The sequence below is a fragment of the Nelumbo nucifera genome, chromosome 7 (assembly GCF_055504915.1).
Source record: "Nelumbo nucifera cultivar China Antique chromosome 7, China Antique-T2T, whole genome shotgun sequence".
In the NCBI taxonomy this organism is placed as follows: domain Eukaryota; kingdom Viridiplantae; phylum Streptophyta; class Magnoliopsida; order Proteales; family Nelumbonaceae; genus Nelumbo; species Nelumbo nucifera.
In genome coordinates this window covers 60,451,553-60,471,689 of record NC_142655.1, presented here as the reverse complement: position 1 = coordinate 60,471,689, position 20,137 = coordinate 60,451,553, and the positions used below count along the sequence as shown (strand labels likewise).

At 40.7% G+C, this 20,137-nt stretch overlaps 1 protein-coding gene across 3 annotated transcripts in view; it reads right to left on the bottom strand.

Moving 5' to 3' along the window:
• The window catches only part of ABCD2 (ABC transporter family protein), a 111,882-nt gene that overhangs the window by 35,221 nt on the left and 56,524 nt on the right, over positions 1-20,137 (bottom strand). For all 3 annotated transcript variants that reach the window (XM_088891536.1, XM_088891537.1, XM_088891535.1), the window contains 3 exons: positions 3,109-3,350; positions 2,674-2,998; positions 1,729-2,000 (listed from right to left, as the gene is read on the bottom strand). In XM_088891536.1, coding sequence (XP_088747662.1) covers positions 1,729-2,000; positions 2,674-2,998; positions 3,109-3,350 — 839 coding nt within the window. The remainder of the gene's footprint in view (positions 1-1,728; positions 2,001-2,673; positions 2,999-3,108; positions 3,351-20,137) is intronic.

The following is a 20,137-nucleotide window of genomic DNA, read 5'->3' as shown; positions in this document are numbered from 1 at the left end:
AGATTGGGACCATTCCAAGTAATTTGTACCATCCAACCTAACTGTAGTAATGGTTCCGGCTCCGAAGGGGTCTCCAGCACCTCCTTCCACTGGTCTCATTTCATTCCCGGGCTTATATTCAACTCTATGTCCCTCCATGTGTCTCAAAGGGGTACAGAAAACAGCTAAAAAATGCAACAAGAATAAACATAATACCTTCTGGAACCAACGACACTCCTTTGGTGTCCTGGACTTTCTTCCCACGAAAGATTCCTTTTCGATGGGATGGGGAGAAGAGAGAGAAGAAGCAACCGCCCTCTCTAGAGGCCTCCAAACCACATGAAAATTGAATCGCCCCTTACAAAAAAACCCAGAGGAACCCTAAAAAAATAGGGCGCCACTACCTAGGTCAAAATTGAAGAGTCCAACAAAATCAGGACTCTTCCCCTTTCTCCAGTTTTTCCTGATTCTAATGAGAAACCCTAGACCAGCTATAGGGCATACAGATCCATCAAGAAAATCCAAAAACTGGGCTTACTTGAAAGCTTCGATCAGCCTCTTAAATCTCCATGCAGTCGGCCGATCTAGGGTTGTAGGAACGAATCTCTTCAAGAACCTTCAACCTGCTCTGATACCAAGTAGAAAGCCTTATGTGCTGATTTCGGCCAAGCTTCTTGTGAAAGGAAGAGTAGAAAGTTGGGGATTTCAGCAAGAGACAGAGGAAAGGGAAGAAAAGAGAAGAAGGTCGACTAGGATTGATTTACATAACCCTAGCCGCCAGCCCCTCATTCTATTTATAATTAACTTAAGTATGAGATATTACAAAGATGCCCTTAGTAGGGCGGCAACTCAAACTAAGTAATTACAGCTCTTTAAAAAATAAAAAACTAATGGGCCCAAGGCCCAACAACATCTTAATTTAAAAGAAAATAAACTAAACACAAGCCGACCCACTCAACAAAAACCAAAGTTTTATGAAAAATAGAAAGAAATGGAGATATTGGGATATGAAGTAGGGCTTACCAAATGCACATCACAAGGGAACTATACACAATAATTTTCCCAGGTTCCAATCCTAACACAACATCCCCTGATGAATTGATGGGATAATGGAGGACTATATTTAGTAGCAAGGCTGTGATTGAATTGTGGAGCAGAAAATAAAAGTTTCACAATTTCCATGATTTGGAGAAAAATGGAATGACTATCCCTCTCCCCCCCCCCCAAGGCGGCAATGCCATTATATTATTATCCATGAAACCAATGGAAAAAGTAGCATAAAATCCACTAATACATTCTGCATCGCCTGTTTTTCAGAGCTAAGCAATGGAACATGGAAAGCATCAGATCCAGAAATTCTTTTCCATCTTGCTTATCTATTTCCACCATAATCCAACAAAGATTAAGAGTGCCACTACAACAGATCCAGCATCCCATCTACTAGTGCTTTAGATCTTTCTCGATGCTTGAACACCTAAGTCTTATGTTGATCCTTGGGAAATACTATTAACCACTTCCAAGGAAGATTCAAAGATGTCTTCTTATTTACTCTCCCAATTACCCTCAATAGTACTTGTGCAGCACTGAAGTACCTTCAGAACCTTAAATCTAAATTGTAAGTAGACCTGTTTTAAGCTCCATGCAGCATCATAAACATCTTAAGAACATTACAGAAACCAGTTACATCAATTCTTCACAGACGATTGAAACAGTACAGAGATGTAAATAAATTCATGAATTAACAAATACCTCATTGGCTTCATCTAAAGCACTGGTAGATTCATCCAAGAGTACCAATTTTGGTTTTGAAAGCAAAAGGCGTGCAAATGCAAGGCGTTGCTGCTCACCAAGAGAAAGGACACTAGACCATTCATATGTTTTATCTAGACCATTAAGCCGAGATAAAATATAACCCAAGCGTACATCCTCCAAAACCCGAATGAGATCGTCTAGAGTGGGCTTCTTAGGCTTTTCTCCCGCATATTCTGTCTGTGGTGCTTGCATCAAGAAAGGCAATGAGCCTGTGCATCAAATTTAATACTGCTTTTAGAATCTGATAAAAAATTCTTCTCAATAATCCATATCAATCTTTTGAACATGATCTGGAACTAACAAACAGAAAATGCACAATAGAAAAATAATGGCTCAAAAGGTCAGGACAATAAATATCCATAATGATAATGAGAAAAAGATAAAGAATGGAAAGAATTATACAATGAAACACAGAACTAAACCATCTAATTAATGAATGTCAGATAGGATAGGATAATGATGCATATAATCTAGTGTCACCAGATGTATAAAAAAACCATCAAACAGAAATCCAGTTTGTTTGCTTTTTTTTTTTGGTGGGGGGGTGATTTGAACAGAGATGGAGAGGGAAGGCCCATTAGTTGGATATGTAAAGGCCATTATTGAATGTCGGTCCAAACTATCTGGAGTCTTGGGAGAGGTAGAATGGACAGGATTTCAATGCTCTTGAACATTGAAGACATGGATAGAAATTCTTGGGTTACTAAGGATCTTGTATACAATAATTCTTAGGTGCTTTTAAGAATTAAAGCATTCAATCTACCTATAAAAAAAAATCTGTTACCAGGTTGTAGGGAGGGGAGGGAGTGAGATTCATGGATGACCGCATCAGAGACACTCTACATCCGTCCAGGAAATTTCAACATGTAAGAAAATCCATACCTGTGGATTTAGCATTCACTGAAAATGGAAGTGGATCTTCACCCCATGTCGGATAAAGCAGTTGCTGTCGAAGTGTCCCTAAGACCATATATGGTCTTTGTGGAAGGAAAAATGCATCGTGATTTTTTCCATATCTAAACATGCCAAGTTCTACATCTGTCCTTTCTGTGTTGATTACTTCAGAAGGTGTCATATCTGGAGAAATGGGTGATTGAGTTTCCTTTGCATCTTCAATATAGAATGTAATTTTCCCCTTGCCAGTACTCCAAAGACCAGCCATAGCTCTTAACAATGAAGTCTTGCCACTACCACTAGGGCCTGTTACCTATCGATACAGTTATCCACTGTTAACATTTTCACCTCAAAGGGCATCATTGCTAATATTTTCATATCAAAAGGACATAAGGTCAAGATGAAAAGTAAAAATACACTAACCAATAAGTGATCTTTCTTTTTAACTACCAATGATAAGTCTCTAACAAGAACAGTTTTACTTTTTGGTGTTTGTAGTGTCAAATTCTCAATGTCCAGCAACTTGTCGCACTTGTCCAGAAGCATAGATCCATTTGACTGCAGTAAGGACAAAGTTTCTACATCCTTGTAAACAACACTAATCTCTTCACTGGAATAAGAGATATCCTGATTGCTGCTATTGTCAAGAACATCATCAAACTCACCTGTAAAATGTTAAAGGCATGGAGATTCAATTAAAAATATCCACCAGACCCATTGTAAATCAAAAATAAAACTCCAAGATTAGCAGCCACAGGAAAAGATTATATTAAACAAAAATATTAGAATAAGACTCAAAAGAACATAATTAACAAATAAAACAGAAGAAAGGAAAAGACCAAACAAGATGATAAGCAAAAGTTTTGCATTGAACTTTTAACAACCATTAATATCAACAGCACATAAATCTAGGACAGAGTTGAATTTTAAAAAGAAATACTCAACAAATTCAAAATGCATAGTATGTTACACATATCAATCCTCCACATCCTCTAAAACTTCAACAGCGCTACTTTCTTCCTTAAAATTCTCCTCTTTCTGTTTCCCCACTCCAAGAAAGCTCTTCTTGTAAATTCCTCACTGCCCACAAAGAAAAGCCTGAACATTTTACTAACATGAGCCTCTTTTTCTGCAAGTTTATTCAGGTCCAACTTTTTCTCTACCGATCTCATTTGATCAGACAACTCCACTCCAACCTTTAGCTTTCTCGAATCTTGTGGTCTCTTCAAAGGCCAAACTGTTATGTCCTCAATTTTGATGGACTGGGAGCAGGTTATTAAAGTATTCCCAATCATAGCTTAAGAAAAAAAAAGGGCCTTTCTTTCCAGGTTGATCTTCTAAGCCCAGTCCTATGGGTGGGCAGAAATAATTTGTTTAGGAAAGAAAGGGGCATGTAATCCATTTTAGTGAACAACAGGCCCTAAAAGAGTTAAACTTATATTAATTAAGAATCTTATGAGGTGTCCCATTTATTTATAAAGGGGATGACACTTGTCCTATCATAACAAGAGGGTTATTTTCCCTCCTCTAGCCACATTAAGTGGGGTGACACACGTCACCCTAGGAGGAAGTTATTTTCCCTCCTCTAACCACTATAAGTGGGGTGGCACATGTCACCCAAGGAAGGAAGAGTTTTCTTTTCCCTCCATAAACCATTCTAAGTGGGGTGTGACTTGGCACATGTTAGAATCGACCATACAAGGGTATTTAGGTCTTTTGTCTATCTAATTGAGATTGAATAATCTGTTTTGTCTAAGTTTAAGTTATGTGTCCCATACTTAATGAGGGTCAATATTGACTTTTGTAATTCAATATATACAGTATAAATACATAGTGGGTTGGTTGGGTGAGTGAAGTGTTTTCCCTCCTAGACCGAACCCTTCTTCTCTTCTTCCTCTCTTTCTCCTTCTATTCTTCTTACATACTTCGGACCTAGAACTGAACTAGGGTTAATCAACCTATTCACAGCACCCTAAGAAGAGAGGGGCAGGGAAATACCTAACCACCTCCCTCCTCAATATAAACCCCTCTCCCTATAGGTAGAGGTGGCAATTGAATAGGTTTGGGTTGAACTTCAACCCAACCCATTTGACCCACCAACCCATTAATGACCCATTTAAATAAAATTAAATGGGTTGGGTTCAACCCAAACCCACCATGACCCAATTCAACCCGCCCAACCCATTAACCTTGTAGCAACTTAGTTTATGACACTTAAAACTAAAAACCAACTCCCTTTTGACAAATAAGTTGGTCATGGCTTAGTGGTAATAGTGGTCGTCTCTAACATAAGTGATGAAGGTTCAAATCACATTACATGCATATTATTTTTACAAGGAGAATAAAAAGCAATTAATCACTTGGAGCCATTTGACTATGTTCGGATTTTGGGTTCGACTGAACCGCTTGGGTTCAAATCGGCCAAACCAACTTGAACCATCTAATTGTGTTCATATTCAAGCTAATTGCATCAAGAGTGGCCAAACCATTTGGGTTCGGACCGGATTGGCAAAGCCAAATCAGATCGAACCAAGTCAACCATGTCCATTTAGATCTAAACAATATTGGTTTGAGCCAAACTGGTCCAAATCGGGTACCATCTAGACCCAGGTCAAGTTGGTTTGGTCCAAACTGATCCAAACTAGGGTCAAGTCGGGATGCCCGAACAATCTGATCTAGAGTTGGATCTGGTTGACCCAAATCAGGTCAGTCCAGATTGTTGGGTTGTTTGGGTTGATTCAAGTTGGGCACAGTTGGGCCATTTGTGCCAGAATCAAATCGCACTAGTCATTGAATGAATTGATTGGGTCTAGGTTAATTCCAGCCAGGTATGAGTGAACCAACTTATCCAAACCAGAGTAAGCCATTGAACCATTTGATTGAATTTGGATTCATGTTGATTTGGGTGAACTGTGTTGGCTCAAACCGAAACTAATTTTAGTCAATAATTAATTAGAAATTAATGCATTAATTATAAATCGTTTCACTCAAATGAAGAAAATTAAAGAAAAATGGCCAAGGAATTCACATTTGTACCATTAGTGGTTAACCCAATGGATATCCACAACCTGACCTTACAGTTGAAAAACAGTCCACTTGATGTATGGAACTGTTTGAGATTAGATGCAAACCAGAAAATAAACAAACAAGAGAGGAAGAGAAGAGAGAGCTGGCGGCAATGAGTGTTAGAGAGTAAGAGGTTCGAACATAACCTCCCTCTAACACTCTAAACATCTTATTAAGAAGTTAATCTTTGACAAATTACAGAGAGGCCCTTGAGTGGGCAGGAAAATACAAAAAACAGAACATTACAGAGTATGGGCCCAGAATAAGGCCCATAACAGAGAGAAACATAACATAACATGAAATGACAGTCTATGGGCCATTCGGCCCATCTCCTCTACACTTACCAACCCATTTAAAGTGTTCCAATGGGTGATTCAACCCATTTTGAACTCGCTAAGTGGGCAGGTTGAACAGGTTATATAATGGGTGGGTTCGGTGGGTTCAACGGATTGAGTGAGAAATTGCCACCCCTACCTATAGGAGAGAGAGCTAATGCCATTCTATTGGCTAATACTACTCTGTTTCTAGGATTTCCAGCACCAAAAGACAAATGAGAAGAGAAAAAAGAAGATTGGTGAAGGGGACTCAAAGTTCGTTGTTTCATGGACAACAAACAGGTGCAATGTGCCTTCCAATTTTAATTGGACAAGGACTACAAACGGGATGGCCAACACACTAGATAAACAAGGGGTTTATAGGTATCCATTGTTTTGGGCTATATTGTAATCCTTTTGGATAAGCTTCTCAGTTCTCTATTTCTTGGGTGAAAGGTCACCTTCTATCATGTACCTTAATCTGTCTTTTTAATAAAATCCTTAAATCAATTTCTTCTTCTAATCAAGAGAGAGAGAAAGAAGAAGAAGATTGGTGTGAAGATCATAAAAAATGTAAGAAGAGGAAGGTAGGGAATCTTGTTTTCCTCCTACACCTCTTCACTATGATATTCCAACAGCGTCTCTTATGAGATGGAGGACCATATTCCTCTACTCCTCTCACCCTTTCTTTCTTCCCTTATTTATTTCTTTCTTTTCTTCCTTGTCTAATATTGAAATACATATAAGAAAATAACCATCTACGGCCTTGTCTATGAAACTTGGTTGATTATGGTTCCTTACTCCATCTTAACCCATAAAATCACTATTTTATATGTAAGAAGACAACCATCTATAGGCTAGCTTAGAAAACTTGGCTGATTATGGTTCCCCACATCATGATAATACACAAAATCATTATTTAAGGCCATCTATAACCTTATTCATGAAATATGGCTAATTACGATCTCCATTTGCTTGTTACACAGAGAAAAAAAAATATTTATTATATTTGTTGGTTTTCTCTCAAATAAAGAGGGAAAATACACCAAAAATTTCAGAGGAAAATTCTATAGTGAAATTCTACTTAGTTTATTCTGCTCATTTGTACTTCTAAACCAGAATCAATAGGTTTTTCTGCCCCTAGTAGAAATATAATTAAAGGAATATCTACAAGATATCCTGAATGGAGCTTACCCAAATATCAAAAACCCTAGTTATTAGTCTAATTGGGTGAATTATGTTATGTTTGAAATTATAATAAAAACTTTCCATTAACACAACCCAACACCTTTTCTTAGAATCCACCAACTCACCTACTTGGACACTTTGAGCTGCCCCCTCAAATACCTAATCCGAAGCATAATGCCCAGCTGTTAGAAGAGCATGCTTGCTAGACTTTGGCTTAAGTCTAGCTTTGCTTTCAACTTCTTTTATTCTATACAACCTCTTGAATTTATTGCTGGGACCCACCCCAACAATACCTTCCTTTAAACAAGAAAAAAACTTGGTAACATGATTTTTTTGGTAATTGTTGAGAAAGTTTAGGCAAGGGTGTTTTAGTCTTTATCTCTTCCCTTTGTACTCTTTTTGTATTTGGGTGCCCAAGTAGGGACCTCTTTGTAATTTCTTGTTGCAAAATATAAAGTGCCTTTTGAGGGTGTGAACAGTAACAAGAACACACCACTCAACACATTCCTCTACTTCTCCTTTCTCTCTTTCTTTCTTTCTTTCTCATACAAACCCTAGATTTACAATACTAGTTTCCAACTTGGTATCAGAGCAAGCAAAGGCACTTGGGAATACCTTTCTTGCTGACTCTCTTGCACGAGATGAATTGCTGATGTCAAACCGCCGTCGGGTGACGTCAGAAGTCCATACAAGTGTCAGCGGCAATACATGAATCATATATGGTTTGATTCGCCCTGATTTTAGAAGATCTTTGGTATGACTCTTGTCTTTGTTTGAAGCTTCTATGATTTTTAATAGATTTTTCAAGCAGAAAATCGCAAAAAATCCAGATCTGATGTCAATCCTTATACACTTTGTTTAATCAGTTTTTCTGCTGCAAAACCTAGACCATTCAGGTCGTTTTTTACCTTGGGAGCAACGGAAGTGGTCCTGTATTTTTCTAAGCCCTAGACAATTTTTGGGAGATTTTCTTCTCCCTCTATTTTGGTGCCAACTTAGTTTTTTGCCCTTTTTTTGCCTCTTAACCGTGTGGTGACCAAGTTTCTTGGGTCCTTAGCTGCGGTTAAGTATTTGGGGCCCCTTTTGGTTGATGCACAAGTGTTTTGATAGATTATGGAATCATCTAAGGATGTACAGATGGTTTCTAGTGTGTTCCCGGGAAGTGCAGACATTTCCAGTGGTATGATAACTACTGTTAAACTTGATGGAACCAAGTTTTTAGAGTGGTCCCAATCTACTAAACTTACCATCACTGGGAGAGATAAACTGGGATTCATCACAAGAAAGGAGGTGAAGCCAAATTTGGAAGATCCAAAATATGCAAAGTGGGAACAGGATAACTCCCTTGTATTGTCATGGTTGATTTGCTCAATGCAACCTCATATTGCCCGAAACTACATGTTTCTTCCAACGGCCAAAGATATTTGGAATAGAGTTGTTGCCACTTATTCCCAAGTTAACAATACTGCTAGAGTGTACCAGCTTCGGAGAGAATCTTGTAGTATGCGCCGGGGGGAGAGATCTGTAGCTATGTATTTCTCTTCCCTACAGTCTATCTGAAAGAATGGTAGGATCCATCTAATGGACGCCATAAAGATTGCGGAATGGGTGGGCGAATTTCAAAAATTTTCCTACCTTCTTCCAACTAGGAATCGTATTCCCTAAATTTAGAATACAATATTCAAGGATCCGCTCCTGCTGGTATTCCCTAAATTTTCCTACCTTCTCCCAAAGTTGGTGTTCACGCCCAAAGAGGACACCAAGATCCGCTCCTGCTGAAGATGACACAGATGTATGTGGAACAGAACCAGCAGAGTGCGTCCTACACACTGAATCCTTTGCAAGAATCCACTGGAAACTCTAAGCACCAAATCTTTTCAGTCTTTTCTGCAAAACTGATGTCAAGAACCAATTTCTTGATTTCTTTCTTCTTCAAAGATCGAATCTTGTCAAAAAGAATGGCGGCGGATAGAGGAGAACTCCTGAAGTGAAGATGGCTGAAATTGCTTCTCTTCTCTCTAGAGTGTGTATGAGATCCAATCTCAATTCGTAGGATGTTTTTCTTGCACAAAACCCCAGGTTCGAAATCTGATTATGATATCTTAGGGTTTCTCCTCTTTTCTTCTTGATTAAGAAACCTCCTAATTAGGAGTTATCCCAATCCAAATCAGTATTTGGATAGAGGATGATCTTAATCCTATCTCCAGATTAAGTTAGCTTACTCCTGATCTTATCAAGAGGTTACCAGATTCAAATCAGATTTGAATTTGGTCTCCCAGAGTGGATAAAGTTAAAGGCCCAATCCTTTTTGCTAACTTTAATCCCAGATCCGCCCCATAGATGGGTGATCATATCAGCCCAGCTCGAAATGGCTTTTGGCCCAATAAGTGTTCAGTGCTTAACTAGTTTCCAATCTGCTGCCCAGTTGGCTTCTTTGTATGGCGTGGGACCCAAACATTGATCTACACACCAGCCACATGGGTTCGGCCCGGCCTTTATTACAAGGCCCAGCCGAATTCACTAAAAAGCTCAGTGAACCCCTGAGCCCATCACATGGACCCTATGGGCCCAACACTTACATTAAGTGGTCCCTGGGCCAAGCCATCTTATAAAAACCCAGGGACTGTGGGCAGGTGCAAGATTAGCCCATCAGGTACTATCATAAATGGTCTTACACTTAACCTCTCAGCCCATAATGATCAAGCACTACCCGATAAGAGAGGACCTCTCCCTCGGCTGCAAGGAACAGTGTCGCACTCTCTACTCACATGGATCCCGGGAATTAAAACCATTTGCAAACATTTCGAAACCGTATGTATATATATATATATATCATATATAAATTTTGCAAAAAAAAATTCCAACGATTGAAATCAACAGCCGGCAGTTTGGTTTCCATCAGAGAGAGTGCATTCCCGATCATTACCTTTGTCCGACAAAGGGGTTGATCCTGTCACTATGATCACCCACTCGGATGAATTCTCAGACTGCCCCAACATGCCCAGGTTTTGATCCCCGCTAAGGATCTCACTGATTGGCATATCAAAGACAGCCCAATCCGACACCTAGTGAAATGTCATAATTGAGTCTAGGGGTCAGGTGTAACTTTCCAGTTTTGCCCATCTGTCTCCAAGGTTCAGAGCAATACTGGAAATCTGGTCCAGTTCAAGGATTCGAGTAATCCCATATTGCATGTGCCTTGAGTCTTACCCTGATAGCCGAGACAGGCCATTCCAACACTTGGTGGCACACCAGTATCAGCCTTGGCAGGATAAATCTCCCCAGACTTATCCAATAGCTGTGAACATTTAAAACTAACACGAGTCTCAATAAGTGTCCAGTTTTAGGGTCTTACACAGAATTATACCAAATAACATGAATCAAACATGCATTTTATTTATGTACACTAAATATCAAAAGTACATCAAATCGGATTGAAGCTAAGGGCATACAAAACTGTCTAACACTATCTAGGAAGAAATGGATCACCTAAAGACTCTTGTATGGAAGGACCCTGAAGATGGTGAGCAATAACGAAAGCAATATCGAAACTACAATCAGCCTTGAATCCTAATGGATTTCAGACTAGAAAAGGTAGAAGAAAAGTAAGGAAAAGAAGAAAAGAGAGGAGAAGAACAGGAGAACACAAAGGTTTGAAAGGAGGGACAGATTCTGGAATTGATCTGCCACCGCCACTCTCTTAGTATTTATAGGTTATGTTCAGTACATAGAGGAAAGGACAGAACTGCCCTTAATACTTACATGACAAATAAAGCAAATAACAAACTGAAATAAATAATACGCTGACCACCAACTAACACTAACATGACTGAAACAAAGAATTGCACATATTGTCCTACGAACACAGTGGGGACCACAGTTGTGGGGCCCACATCAGTGTTCTCTACACTCCCTCTCAAGTTGGAAATAGATATTTATCATTCCCAACTTGGATAAGTCTGCCTCTAACTTCTTCCTTGGTACAGCCTTGGTTAGGATATCTACGAGTTGCATGTTGGATGTGATATACGGGAGACACACTTCCTGTGATGAGACCCTCTCTCGGACAAAATGTCGATCAACTTCGATAACTTCGATATGCTTAGTTCTGTCATGCTGCACCGGATTATGAGCTATATTAATAGCCGCCTGATTATCACAATACAGCATCAAGGGCTTCTCATAATCAATACCCAACTCTTCAAGTAGTGATCTCAGCCATAGGATTTCAGCCACTCCGTTAGCCATTGACCTGTATTCAGCTTCAGCACTAGAGTGGGAAACAACACTTTGTTTCTTACTCCTCCAAGAGACAACGTTACCCCCTACAAGGGCACAATATCCAGAGGTAGACCTCCTGTCATCAGCACTCCCAGCCCAATCAGCATCTGTATAGACCTCCACCTTCATGTGATTATCGTTCTTGAACAGTATACCCCTACCCGGGCATCTCTTCAAGTATGCTAATATTCTCTCTGCCGCAAGAAGATGAGTAGTTCTAGAGGAATGCATGTACTGGCTGACAACACTAACTGCATAACTGATATCTGGCCGAGTGAGGCAGAGATATAGGAGCTTTTCAACCAACCGTTGGAACATAACTTTGTCTTCAAGAGGCTCCCCGCCCTCTGCACTGATCTTGTGATTCTATTCAATGGGTGTATCAGCAAACTTGACACCTAACTTTCCAGTTTCCGCCAACAGATCTAGAACATATTTTCTCTGAGAGATAAAGATCCCTTGTTTAGATCTAGCAACTTCAATACCCAAAAAGTACCGTAGTGCACCAAGATCTTTCACCTCAAACTCTTGATGAAGGAGCTGTTTGAGGGACTCAATCTTACTACTATTATTTCCTGTCACTACAATATCATCCACATATACAGCAAGCAAGGTCAAAGAGGAGTCCACCCTTTTAATGAACAGTGTATGATCTGACTGGGCCTGTACATAACCGAATTTTCCAAGGGCTAGTCTGAATCTATCAAACCAAGCTCTAGGTGACTGCTTTAATCCATACAATGCCTTATTCAGTCGGCAAACCTTCTTACCTGTCTCTGTATCATAGAATCCAGGAGGCAACTTCATGTAGACCTCTTCCTATAAGTCTCCATTCAGAAAAGCATTTTTAACATCCATCTAGAACAAGGGCCAAGAATAACTTGCAGCAAGGGATAATAGAACTCGGACGGTGGTCATCTTGGCTACCGGGGCAAAGGTCTCCAAGTAGTCTATACCATAAGTCTGGGTGAACCCCTTTGCAACCAGCCGGGCTTTATACGTTTCAATGGAGCCATCAACATTATGCTTCACAGTAAATACCCATCTACATCCAACTGGCTTCTTTCCTTTGGGTAGGTCAACTAGCCCCCAAGTGTTATTTTTCAACAGGACATCCATTTCAACTTGCATTGCATCTTTCCACTCTAGAACTGATAAGGCTTCTTGCACTGTTCTGGGAATAGGGACATTGGCAGTGGAAGTGAGATAGGACCTGTAAGAGGGAGATAGGCGATCATAGGATAAAAACTGGGAAATGCAGTGAGCTGTAGATGTGGTGCAATACCGTTTCCCTTTACAGACGGCAATAGGGAGGTCAAGGTCAACCGCAGGAGGGGAAGTGGCAACAGTGGAAGGTGTCTCAGTGGGCCCTGGGACTGTAATACCTGGATCTTGAGCCGTAGAAGAAACTGGAGCTGGCCTGGACTGCCGATGACCGGGATCAACCTGCCTACATCACCTGTGATAGACTTTCAACTCCTGATCCCTCTGACCACCCTCACCATTACAGCCTTCATCACCCAATGGAATAGGTAAAGGAACAGCCTCAGATGTGTTAACCCCACTCTCACTGCACTCCCCCTGAGGAAAAAGACCCAAATCCCCACTCTCACTGCTCTCCCCCTGAGGAGAAACCCTAGGATAATAGGGTGTCTCCTCAAAGAAGGTGACATCCATGGAGACAAACTTCCTCCCAGAAACAGAACCATAGCAGCAATAACCCTTTTGAGTTTGTGCATAACCGAGGAAAATGCATTTGGAGGCCTTAGGGTCAAACTTGGAATGATGGGGCCCGAGAAGCTGAACAAAACAGGCACAACCAAAGGTTTTAAGAGGAACAATAAACAACTCCTCGTCTGGGTATAGAAGTGTAAAAGGGGGTTTCATATCAAGGACTCGGGAAGGAACCCGATTAATGAGATATACTGCCATGAGAATAGCATCACCCCAGAAGCGAATAGGTACATTGGAGGTAAACATAATGCTTCTAGCCACCTCCAAGATGTGCCTATTCTTCCTTTCGGCAACCCCATTCTGCTGTGGTGTATGAGGACAAGTGCTTTGGTGAATAACCCCATGATTAAGGAGGTAAGAAGTTAATGGCTTAGCAAAGTATTCCTTTGCATTATCGGATCTGAGAACTTTGATTTTGGCCCCAAACTGGGTTAGAATCATCTGATGAATGTTTTGGGTCAGAGCGGGAACCTCATCTCGAGAACGCATTAGATAGACCCAAGAAAAACGGGTATAGTCATCAACAAACAACAAAAAATATCTGTACCCACCCATAGAAGGGATGTGACATGGCCCCCAAACATCAGTATGCACAATATCAAAAGAATTATTACTCCTTTTATTACTCAAAGAATAAGATGTTCTACAATGTTTGGCAAACTCACAACTCTCACATCTCAACAGACTCAAATAAAGCAGGAAACAGACTCTTCAAAGACCGGAAAGATAAATGACCTAATCGATTATGCCAAAGCATAACCGGACTCACAAACTGAGAAACAAAGGACTTCTTATCCACTGGCTCTTCCCAACGAGAACTCTCTCCGAGCAGATAGATCCCATTCGTCTCACAGCCAGTCCCAATCACCTTCCTCGTCTCCAAGTCCTGAAAAACATATCGGTCAGGGAAAAAGGTTACTGAACAGTTCATATGTTTGGTAATAGTACTGACTGAAAGCATGTTAGTATCAAGCTTAGGAACATGCAAGACAGAAGTTAGAGAGATGGTATCAGATAACTTGATGTCACCCTTGCCAGAAATGGGAACAAGAGAGTCATCAACAATGGATACTTTATCTCTACCTGAGGATAAGTGATATGTAGTGAACAAGGATGGCAAGCTAGTCATATGGTCGGATGCACCTGAATCTATTACCCAACAGTGTTCAGTATTACTTGGAGCTGAAACATGGTAGGCTGAGGCTCGAGTACCTGAATGTGCAAATGCTGATGTGGCAGGGGCTGATGGTGACTGAGATGGCTGAGCTGAACTCCCAACTTCTTTTTCCAACTGTATTAGGGCAGCCCGAACCGCGGCTAAGGTCTCTAGGGGTGTGCATTTTGTGCCTGACGAGGATGCTGAATTAGTATTCACAGCCACATGAGCATTACCCTTCTTATTTCTCAGTTTTGCTGGGACCAAATGAGGGTGCAGCTTCCAACAAGTATCTTTTGTATGCTTGGGTTTCTTGCAATGTTCACATACCAGATCCCGTTTGTCCTCCTTCTTCTTGTCCCTTTCTGTATCACCCCCTGACTTAGGTTTAACAGCTGCCAGGGCTGGGGAAAAGGGTTGAGGTTGCATCATAACTTTCCTCCTGGTCTCTTCACGATGCACCAGGGAGTATGCTTGAGAGAGGGTCACACTATCTCTGGTCAGTATTTGTTGCCTCACAATGTCATAATCTGAATTCAGGCCAGCCAGAAATTCAAATACCCTATTCGTCTCGACTTGCTTTCTATAAGTTTGTGCATCTTTGGGACTTTCCCACTCAAGAGTCTCTAGATGATCAATTTCATGCCACAAGGATTTCAAGGTAGAGAAGTAGACAGAAACTGGTTTCTCTTCTTGTTTAAGACTATTCACATCACACTTCAGTTCATAGGCTCTGGTAACATTAAGGGGTTGGGAATAGGTTTCTTTCATAACATCTCATATCTCCTTGGCTGCCTTTGCTCACAAGTAATTTTGGCTTATATGTGGCTACATAGAATTACACAGCCATGTCATAACCAAGTAGTTCTCTTGAACCCACTTGGTATACATTGGATCCTCCTTGGAAGGTTCTTTCACATCTCCCAAGAGGTAACCTAGTTTTCCCCTTCCCCCAATAGCCATCATGGATGATTGGGCCCATTCCAAGTAGTTTGACACATCAAATCTCACAGTTGTAATCTGAAACCCAGTTTCAGATACACTACCATAACTGTTGTTCCCAAAACTACCTTCTCCCTGATTTTTAAACTCCATTCTTGGTCAAAAATCAGTAGTTACGAACTATTAGGATTACTACAACAGAAAACAGCACTTGAACAGTCGATCACAATCAGAAATCAGTATGGAATCAATGCAGGTCTGATCTGAAACCAATCTGTAATCACGGTATATGCATGAAACTAGTGCAGGTTTGATCTGAAACCAATCGGCAATCACAGTATATGCATGAAACCAGTGTAAATCTGATCTGAAACCAATCGGCAATCACAGTACCAAGCAGCCCGTACAAGTTTTCACCCCCTAAAAGAGCTCGGAACCAACAGGTCTGAAACCAGCTTAGAGAGCAATCTGAGATGCTGGAACAGAATCAGGGTTTTAATCGTAGGTCTGAAATAAGTGCCCAGCCGCACTTTCCAAGGGGTTCAATGTGAAACCCTAAAAAAAACTGATCACCTCTGAGAGAAAACCCTTAAAACGAACACTTTCCAAGAAGATAAAAGAGTTCGGCCCAACAGTTAGGTCTTGCCGTAGGGTTAATGTCAAACCCTAGAATAGATCACCTCTGAGAGAAAACCCTAAAATAGTTCGGCCGCTCCTTCTAGATAGGTCCAACCTATCTTGACTGATAGCAATCTCTAGAAAATAAATAAGACTTACCCAGAGAATTCTGTTCGCTACCTTCCAATGTTGCCTGAACCCTAGCCTTCTCTGATTCTTCCTAATTACCAACACTCTGCAAGCTGTGCCAAGTCTTCGAACAGCTGCTCAACTCTTCTGGTAACCTCCAAGAATCAGCCAACGAACACTTCTTTATAAACTTCCAGCCCTAGATAGTTCTCATGTGGTCGGCTGAACTAGACTCACATGAGAAACCCTAGATAGGCTCTGATACCAAGTAGGTGATCAAGACTACAATCAGCCTTGAATCCTAATGGATTTCAGATTAGAAAAGGTAGAAGAAAAGTAAGGAAAAGAAGAAAAGAGAGGAGAAGAACAGGAGAACACAAAGGTTTGAAAGGAGGGACAGATTCTGGAATTGATCTGCCGCCGCCACTCTCTTAGTATTTATAGGTTATGTTCAGTACATAGAGGAAAGGACAGATTTGCCCTTAATACTTACATGACAAATAAAGCAAATAACAAACTGAAATAAATAACAACTGAAATAACACGCTGGCCACCAACTAACACTAACATGACTGAAACAAATAATTGCACATACTGTCCTATGAACACAGTGGGGACCACAGCTGTGGGGCCCACATCAGTGTTCTCTACACCTCACATTTTACCTCATATAAGTTAACCCCAGGGAAGGGCAAGATTATTGTTGCTGATGGATCTCAGATCCTATTTTGGGTCAGGGTGAAGTCAAACTCACTCATAACCTTTCTCTTGAATCAGTTCTTCATGTGCCCCAATTACATAAAAGTTTGTTGTCTGTTAGTTCTCTTACAAAATCCCATAATTGCTCGGTGACATTTTTTCCTACTATAAAGAGAATGGGCCGAATGGTCCATAGGATGTTTTTATTTGTTCATGTTTTTGTTTATTTTTTTAATGGGCCTTTTCTTATACTTCTTTATGTTATGCTTAATTAAGTTAATCGCACAATTAAGGGCCTATGTAAATATCAGAACTTTGTAAATTATGTTTTAGTGAAAAGGACTAGGGAAGAGAGAAAACATTTTTATTGACTTCTCTCTAAACCCTATTGACGCCAACTTCTTCTTCTTCTTCTTCTCTCCTCTCTTTTTCTCTTTGCTGCTGGATCTAACAACTTTTTTTTATCAGAAACGATAACTTTCATTAGAGATAAATTAACCTGAAATACAGAATTCAACCCTTATTAGAAAAGGTTGATCCAATAAACATCAAACATTACAGCACCGCCCAATAAAGACTCTCCCTTACAGCCCCTTGTTTTGCTAGGGCGTAGGCAAAACCATTTGCTGATCTCCTTACCCACTTTAACCAAACACCCCCCTCCCTTGTTATGCTAAGAATTTTGCTTATCAGCTGTCTATATTGCCAAATTCCCAGCTGCCCTGATTGCATCCACCCAATTACCAACTTGGAGTCTCCCTCTATCTCAATCTACTGTAGCCCCAATTGTTTGGCCAGTTTTACACCTTGATGTAGTGCCAAGATTTCCTCTCTTAAGGAATCTCCAACTCCTATTGGACCTGAAAACAAAGCCATTATCTTGCCTTCATTATCTCTGAAGACACCTCCTATACCAGATGAGCCTGGATTGCCTATAGAGCTTCCATCGAAGTTCAGTTTCACCCTTTGTTGTGCCAGTGGGGACCAAACTTCTTGTATCATAGCTTTGGAAGTAGTAGTATATGCCACAATACCCCAACTTCTATAAATGTCTTCAACTGAGAACTCCTTAAAAAGATCACAGGATTTCAACCAATGGATAACCTTAGTAGTTATTCCTTCCACAACCTCTTCCTTGGATCTACAACTACCTTTGAAGATCCTATTGTTTCTTTCCTCCCACACTGACCACAATACAGCAGCTCTAGTGGCTCTCCACATAATCCTTCCACGAACCATTGGTTGCCTATAAAGGTCCTTTCATTCCTTAGGACGGTTTTTTCTTCTTGGTATTGGAGCAGCTCTTTCTCCTCTTTTTTTCTCTTTTTTTCCCATACACAGTGTGTATGGAGAGCTGAATCGAATGAGTGATTGAAGAAATTTTTCAGCCTAGTTGTTAGTGGATTTTTAGAGAAAAGGATGCTGTCTTGGTCATCATTCTAACAGTCCCTGGTGTATTTTGCCCAAAACCCTAATCAATTGGAGAATTCTGTTTGTTGGCCCCACAGGGAGCTTCACCTTGGCGCTCAATGATTGAAGGGGTTTTCACTTTTTCTTGAAGATCGATTCAAGTCTTGTGGTGTTCTGTAAAGCCAATAGGGAGCGTCAAATTTCTGATTTCTCCTGGGTTCCGGGTGAGACGTAGCTGGCAGTTGCTTGTCATTTGAAGCTGTTTGAAATTCTTTTGAAGTTGTTTGAGGAAGATGGATATATCGGGAGTTGAAAATAAGTGTGGGTCTGATTTCGAACAGGTTCCGGCAGCTCCCGTTGACTCACTGTTGGCTATGACCACAATCAAGCTGGATGGAACCAACTATCTAACATGGTCACAGTCAATAAAAATTCATGTTTGCAATAGAGGCAAGTGGGGGTATATCTTCGAGAGCAAGAAAGCACCTCCGAAAGATGACCCATCTTATGAAAAATGGATGCAAGAGAATTATACCATCATTGGATGGTTAGTGAACTCAATGCAACCACAAATCAGTCAACATTATTTATGGATGAATTCAGCCAAGGGGTTCACTGTCCATTATAGTGAATTCGGCCAGGCCTTGTAACAGAGGCTAGGCTGAACCCATGTGGCTGATGTGTAGATCAATGTTTGGGTCCCACACCATACAAGGAAACCCAACTGGGCAATAGTTTGGAAGGTTAGTGAGCACATGGACTTAATGGGCCTAAAGCCAATTCGAACTGGTTTAATTAGATTAATTAAAGAGGGGCGGATCTGGGATTTAGATCAACAGATAGGATAGGGAGTTATCCCTATCCACTCAGAGAGTCCAGATCAAAATAGAGATTTGGATCAGGAAGCTCCTAATGAGATTAGGAGGGCTGATCTAGATCTGCAGATAAGATTAAGGGATTATCCTTATCTCTTAAAGAGAGTCCAGATCCAAATAAGGATTTGGATTAGGAAACTCCTAATGAGATTAGGAGCTCTCTTTAAGGTTATAAAAGGAGGAGGAGGACAAAACTCCACACAACACAACTCAATCAGATCTCAGATCACAAGAAGAGAGAAGACAACAACAGTAAGACTGCGCCATCTTCTGCTCTTGCGCCCTCCTCCTGCTGCCGCCATTGCCAGTCCGTTCTCCATTGTAGGAGCGATCAAGAAGGGTTCTTGATATCAGTTTTTGGAGAAAAACTGATCTGAAGTCGTGCTCACATACCCTCCATCGAATTCTTGCTGAAGGGTTCGATTCTTGTAAAGAACCACCTGTTGATTCTGCTCCACCCTACGCTGTGTCATCTTCAGTGGGAGCAGTCTTTGGAACTTTCCTTGGGTGTGAACACCTTCGTTGGGAGTTACTGCTACTCCGTATCAGGTATATCCCTCTCCTACCTTTTGGTTTCAGATCTGGTTCGGTTTAGGTTCAAGATTGTTCCTTGAAAATGCAGATTTTCTAAAACATGGAATGTGATTCCCACATGGGAGAGAGAGAAATTTTTTAAATTTTGCCCAACCTACCTGCAGGGTTCGGCCATCCATATGATGGATCTCTCATCCCTTCAGTTCTAGCCACGTCGCCGCTGCTGGCCTTAAAACACTCTGCAACACCGCTCTTTCTTTGCCTTTGTTTAACATATCCAACTATCGCCGTTCACTACCAAAATTGGTTCTAGACCTGTCTTTTCATTATACTGCAATGCACAAATTGGGAGTTGCAGTTGATCCTACTTTTCTCGAATTTACTAAATCTTCAGCAACTTCTGCACAAATTGCCTCAAACCTCCTACGGCCAAGGGCGTAAACAACTCACTATTGCAGTCTTCAAAGGAAAAAAGGAAAACACATGATTACCAATTTGTGTCAACT